This window comes from Dioscorea cayenensis, chromosome 11 (assembly GCF_009730915.1).
Source record: "Dioscorea cayenensis subsp. rotundata cultivar TDr96_F1 chromosome 11, TDr96_F1_v2_PseudoChromosome.rev07_lg8_w22 25.fasta, whole genome shotgun sequence".
Lineage (NCBI taxonomy): Eukaryota > Viridiplantae > Streptophyta > Magnoliopsida > Dioscoreales > Dioscoreaceae > Dioscorea > Dioscorea cayenensis.
This window is the reverse complement of record NC_052481.1, coordinates 4,699,864-4,706,807: the sequence shown is the minus strand read 5'-3', so window position 1 is coordinate 4,706,807 and position 6,944 is coordinate 4,699,864. Positions and strand designations below refer to the sequence as shown.

The 6,944-nt window shown below is 37.6% G+C and overlaps 1 protein-coding gene across 2 annotated transcripts; it reads right to left on the bottom strand.

The window, feature by feature from the left end:
* Positions 1–1,699, bottom strand: LOC120272444 (phenylcoumaran benzylic ether reductase Betv6-like). 2 transcript variants are annotated; one of them, XM_039279267.1, is made up of 5 exons: positions 1,462–1,698; positions 1,213–1,356; positions 903–1,140; positions 614–817; positions 1–522 (listed from the first exon to the last, which is right to left on the bottom strand). In XM_039279267.1, the coding sequence occupies exons 1-5, from the start codon at positions 1,651–1,653 to the stop codon at positions 356–358; spliced, it is 945 nt and encodes a 314-aa protein (XP_039135201.1). In that variant the 5' UTR covers positions 1,654–1,698; the 3' UTR covers positions 1–355. The 2 variants fall into 2 exon arrangements, with proteins under 2 accessions (XP_039135201.1, XP_039135202.1); XM_039279268.1 differs by lacking the exon at positions 1,213–1,356 and having other exon boundaries at positions 1,462–1,699.
* Positions 1,700–6,944: the final 5,245 nt, after the last annotated feature.

Here is a 6,944-nt window from a genome sequence, read left to right as displayed (position 1 = left end):
TAAAAAATATTGAGAGGTTAAGGAAGATATTTATAAGATTTTTTTTTTTTAACAGAAACAACAAGGGCCGTCAAAAGGACAGCAAGCAAGCCCTACACACACAGATGTACTAAACTACCAGTAAGTGACAGTAACTTTTGCATTTGCCTTGGTTTACAAATGTATCATATGTGACCCAAAGCATCAAAATTTATCACGCCATCGTATTTTACTTAATTTATTGCACTAGCTTGTAAATCACATCATGCAGCATAAAATAGATTTATTATTATTATTATTATTATTATTATTATTATTTAATGTTGATGTATCCAAGGTCCATGTTTCCATCTCTGGATATAAATGCTGCAGATCATCATATGAACTGATTCAATATCTCATATACACTTGTATACTTATGATCAGGATAGAGCTCTGTAGCCTCAACTCCAACAGACTTATCAATCTTAAAATTGCATGTTTCGCCTTTGATGAAGCAGGCATGGGCAATAGCATAAAAGAACGGCAATGGCTCCAGAGAACCTGCATGAGTTTTCGCATTCAAAAACATAAGTTTTGTAGCCGGATATTTATGTTAGACCACAAACAATTACATCATTAATGAATTATGTACTTTGGATTTTCTTCAAAACCTCTTCTTCTGAAACATAGATCCGGTCAAGAGTTTTGGATGTCTTCTTCTCCCAGAAAGAAACAATCTCATTTAAGGTGCAATGGTTGCTTGCTGGTCGAACATATAAGACCTTGTTAAATGTTCTTGGATCGTCCACTGCTCTGATAGCGTATATTGCAATGTCTTTCTCGCTGTTGATTATGACTGCAAGAAGATAAGGTTTGATGAAACACAATGCACAAAAAGAAGAGCACAAGCGCATGTATATGACTACCATGTTCATATATACCTTTGGTATTTCCATCGCCCATGATGATCACCTTTTCATCTGGAATTCCCGTGGACTCAACTTGGCCAAGACGAGAGAGAAAATAGGTTGAACAAAGATTGCTTGAGATGAACGTGAAGGGAATCCCAGCCATCCTAATTTCCTCCCTAACACGAGCTTTGATTGCCAATGTGCTTTTCGCTGGTTCTAATATTCGAACTTTATCTACATCAAATCCAAACTCCGAAGGAAAATATCTCTGCAGTCCATCAATATCAAATGTAAGTTATTTGAAAAATAAAGAAAGAAAGTTCATCTTATCAAGGTCAACCTTGATATTTCCTGATTCTTTAATAGCAGAAACAATTATAATTTGATCAGCAAGTTGCTTATCCTGATGGTGACCCATCAAAGAGAAGACCACATCCACTTGCTTGATAGCTTTCACCAAGCTCTCATGGTCATACAAGTCCCCCTGCATTATTGATATGTATATATATGATATAGATATTCCCACAAGAACATATGAATATTATTAAACTTGAGTATTAGGTCTAAACAAACAGAAAAACAAGCTTACAAAGAGTATAGTGACACCAGAGTCCTTCAAGTCTTGCATGTAGCGAGCCTTGTCCGGATGGTTAGCCATGGTGGTCTCTCTCACCAAGGCAAATGTCGGGTGTCCCATACTTAAGCTCGCCTCCACAAGATACCTTCCTATGTAGCCTGTCACCCCAATGATCAAGATCTTGCTCTTGTTAATCACTTCCATTGACTTCTTTAGTAATAGCACAACACAAGGATGAAGATATATGAAGCAAGATTGCATGTACTTATATAGACAGTGCCAGAGTAGGTGATACGACGTCATCACATTTATGCATAACCTCACGTGATTCACAAAGAGTGCATGAAGTCAAGCTCATCTCATGAAGTTATGAACCGTGGAGGAATAGTGTTACACTAATAGACGACACTGACGACGAAGATATTTAAACAAGAGGTTGTGAATGACTCATCCATGTCCTATATATGTGCGTGGGGGAACCAATGGTACTATTTGTTGGTGGTATACTAGCTCAAAACAAACACTTTGGTTGGACATCATTTAATGTTAACAATTGGGCCACGATTATATATGCAAAAGTCGCAGGTTCTTTAATGACAATGTCATTGTCCTTCTGGTGGTTACCATGTCTCTAACTGTTAGCATTGAACGTTGCAATCAATTCTCTTCTAAGGCCTGGATTTCTTAGTTGGTGTTGGGATTTTTGCCTTAAATGCAACAGTGAAAACGCGGAATTTACTGTAGCTGCTGTAGTAATATACTGTAGTACTGTTACTGTGAAACTCACTGGTAATTTCGTACTGCCCATATGCAGCCCGTATAAGCAGCAAAACACCTTCAATAGCTTTTTTGAGGCTTCAATGCTTCTCCCAAGGGTTCTACAAGGCTTCAAAGCTTCAAAACAACTCATAAAATGCTATCAAACCCCTCATTCATGTTAGAATGAGATGAACAAACATACAACAACACAAGAAACGATTTTTAGCGTGGAAACCCTACAAATCGAGGAAAAAACCACGGGACTCCTTAGAGCCTCTTAAACATGTTTCCACTATGTTGATTTATGGGATAACACCAAGTTCTCTATAGCTCACTAGAAGAATACATGCAAAGAACATGAATTTCACAAGAAAAGAGATTCAACACTCATACATCATCCATACACTAGGATGGTTCACAAAAGGACCTTAAGGAATGAGAGTTGAGGGATCAAACCAAAGGATTATGAGAGATCCGGCGATGATGCTTTCCAATCTTGCCTTCTCCAAGAACCCTAGCTCCTCCTTCTCTTCCTTAGATGATGCCCTTTTCCTCTTCTCTTCTTTCCCAAAAAAAAATTGTGTATATTCACCCACTCATTCTCATCAAATATGAGAGCTTTTACCATTGTGAAATTCCCTTCAAGCCCTCCTCCATAAGTCAACATAGCTTCATTTTTTTTTTATAACCATGGGCCAACCCAACAAATGGACTGGACCCAACAGTTGGTGAGAGCTCGGAACCTCTGATCCTCTGCACCTTTCTCGGTCGTTCCCCTCTTGCTATGGCAAGCGGGGACCGGCACCCAGCTTCCGCTACCTTCCCATCTCTTGATCAGCCTAAGTCTTGGGCCCAAATCGCCTCTTCCCTACGCCAATCTTCGGATAGCTCCCTATTACACAATCCACACATCCTCAATAAGCTTAAAGTGTCAGGCCCCGAACCCGACTTGCCAGACCCGGTGCGCAGACAAACGGCCGCAGACCCACAAGGCGTAAACCCCATAAGCCTGCAAGGCCTCAAAACCTGATTTAGGACAGACAGATCTATATCAACCCAACTGAGTTACAGGATTATAGACTCTACATATATATAATACCGGGATACAAGAAGTCCAAAGTACAAAATAGATGAATATAGGGATAGACAATGACAAGAACTCAAAATTTACGCTAGGACAAGACAATATCTACAGACAATTTTTCAAGAACCATGCTGGTCTATCACTCTTGATCTGAAAAGGATTTAAAACAAATCCATGAGCTCACTAGCCCAGTAAGTAATCCATAAATTATTTTAAAACAATAGGGTTTATAAATCTCGATTTCAGATATTGGGAATAATTCAAAGTTTAAACATAGTTTAAACAAATACAAAATAAATAATTCAACAGAGGTATAGTTCTCAAGTAATACCGCTATTCAAGATAACTGTAATAAAAAGAATACCATAATTCAAAACTACAAATAATAATTCGCCAGAAATGAGCATAGGTCTTCAAAACATAATTTAAACAAAATACAAAGTGAAATATTCTATTAAAGAATATTTCCAAATATGATTTACTGGAATTCAAAACCCAGAAATACGATATCAAAAATACAGAAATTTCAAGGCAAGACAAATATTTGTGTTTTTGCAGAAAATCAAAATTCAAAAGGGACAAACTAGAAAGTAACATATTCCAGTGTTTGTCTCTAAATTTATTATAGATGCCAGAAGTCATTTGTTTACCCTCGGTGATCCGAGCCTGAATATCAGCGATCATTTATTTACCCTCGGTGACCCGAGATTGAATATCAGATGGTTGTTAATTATTTCACCGAACGGACACGGTGCGAAACTGCATTCTCATTTTTCCAGAATTTCTTTTCGACAAGGTCAGGGTTTAATCCCCCACTGACAGGGTTGCATATCGCTCATTTGGAGAACAAAACATTCTAAAAGATTTCAAAGCCAAAAAATAGGATATTCACAGATATTTTCCAAGTATTCATGCAAATGGAAATACATAATTTTCTACCTATTTAAAATTCATATACAAAAAGTCACTAAAAGAATACTGTAAAGTTTCTAAAACATTCCAAAATTTAAAATCCAAAAATGATCAAATATTCCTTTAAACGAATTAGTTGCATGCACCCACTCTAGGGAGATTTTAAATATATAAAAATTATGCAAACAATACATTTAAATTTATTCAAGATACTAATTTCTCCAAAACTAAAGTAAAACAATTATGCAAATAAGAAATTAAATGAATAATGGAAATTAATTTAATTAACCCAAAAGATAGCAGATCATACCAATGTATGGATAACTATAAAATTCACATTTTAAAACAATTAAATTAAAATACCTGAAAATGAATATTCAAAAATAGATAATTTCAATATTAATAAAAATACTTATACTTTAATATAAAATGCCATAACGAAATAACAAGCAATCATTTTACCAATAAATAATTTTCCAAATACTGAAAATACGAGGTTAACGGTGGATCACTTACCTGGATATCTCCCAAACAACCACTTCACATCGATTTCAAACACTAGAATCAACACTTTTGAAGAGGTCCTATAATCAAGCAATAATAAAATCAACAACCTCCTAAATTCTTGATCTAAAGCTACTAATGGATACAAGGTCCCAATTGGATCATACTACAAGATAGCTACTATGGATGCCAACTATGGCAAGGGAGGAACATGCAATTAACCCCAAGTTTAAAATTGAGACTGACTCACTCTTGGGAGGAGTGCTAAACCAAGGCTCAACCAACAATCTAGATGCAAGCCCAACATTTAACACAAGAGAAAAAAATTAGGGCTTAGGTATTAACATCAACAAGTAACAATGGTGAGCAAAGTACATGAAGCAAGACTTCAATGGCCTATTTCTAAAGTATAACACTAGTAAGGAGAGCATATCATTCAACAACAATATAACAGAATCTCTCAACAATTTGGCTACAGGCCAATGCATGAATATATTCATATGGAATGATGCACCTATACACAAATGGTTGTAGCTTAACATATGTATGCATATCATCATGGCATTAGCATAGAATAAAACATGTTTATGATCTAAACTAAACATACATGCATATAGTCACACCACATGAGAGCATGCATCTCAAAGCTTGGGTTTCCCAAGATTGGATTTTCGAAAGAGTTCAAAACACTACAAAGCATGCATGTTTTCATGCAAGTATAAGCCTATATATACCTTAAAAAGTGGTGCATCTCTTCATGCAACATGCTCTAAATATATATAAGCAAGCATTAAAAGGGCACTAAAACAAGAACAACAACATGTTAAAGAGCAATACCATCAAGTAGAAGGAAGACTTACTTGGTGTGATGAGTAGGAGGAACTACACTATCAAGGTAGCAGCCATTAAGTAGAGAAGGTTTCTCTTGAAGGTAGGTTTAAAGAGAGAAGTGGCGACCAAGTCCGGGTTATCCGGCTCACAAGCTTTCAAGAAATCCCATGATCATTTAATTAAGTAATGCAAAAAAGGGAAGAAATCTCCAATAGATAATTCACCAACCATCTCAAGGGTTTCCCTCATAAGATCATGGAGCTCACCTCTATTACACTCCCACTCTTTAGAAAACCCCTTGCCAAAAGTTTGACTTCCTGTGATATTATTACTCATGCAGAAAAGCACCTCACCTAGATTCACTAATGGATTTTCATCTTGAGAGCAAGAATGACTTATACTCATGAACTCCATCTACTTTCACTCTCTCAAAGGACTACACTCTATTCTTTCTAAAGAGCTCTAATATTCAGAATTTCCTCAGTTGTCTCCAATGCTCACCGGAGGTGCGGAGGTCGAAGGCTTTCCGATACCGGAATTACATCTCTCTCTCTCTCTCCCTTCCAGAAAATGGATAGAAGATGGGGAGTAGGGCGGCTAATGTCTTGCTCAACATGCAACCAACAAGATGGAAACAAAAATTCCACCAAACAAGGCTTAATGCAAGGCTTAATTAAAAGGTTTTGCATGGAAAGAAGGCCAGGAATCCGGTTGAAATATTTTTTACAAATGAATGGGGAAAAAAGATGGGGCCCACATAAAGAAACAACTACCAGTTTTATTAGACTTGATGGAGATGCCATGAACAGAGCTCGAATGAAGTTTCAGCACGCGCTCTATGGGAAGCTTTTCGGCAAACCCCTTCACTTTGACCAAGTTAAGTCGGACCTACTTGCTAAGTGGAGTACTTTTGGAGAGGTCATCATCTTCGACCTCCCCAACGGGTTTCTCTTAATCGATTGTTCATCTCAGTAAACCATGCAACACCTTCTTCTTGATGGACCCTAGTCTGTCAATGGCATCATCCTCCAGCTTTCACCGTGGAAACCCTTCTTTGAACCCACTTTCGCAAAACTCAACACTGCAGCTATCTGGTTGCAGCTACATAACCTCCCCGTTGAGTTCTGGGAAGGTGAGACCCTGAAAACCATTGCTGGTCAGTTTGGAACACTTCTCAAAGTTGACGATTTCATGACTTCTCTCAGTCAGTCCAAGTATGCTCGCATTTGCGTTGGGATCGATCTATCCAAGTCGCTCAGTCAGGGGTTCTGGATAGGCGACGACCTTCATCGGGTTTTTGTGGTCGTCTTGTATGAGCGATTGCTGACTTTTTGCTACACCTGCGGGATGATTGGTCATGGTAGTAATTCATGCTCTAGATCCACAACGGCCAGTGTCACCAGAA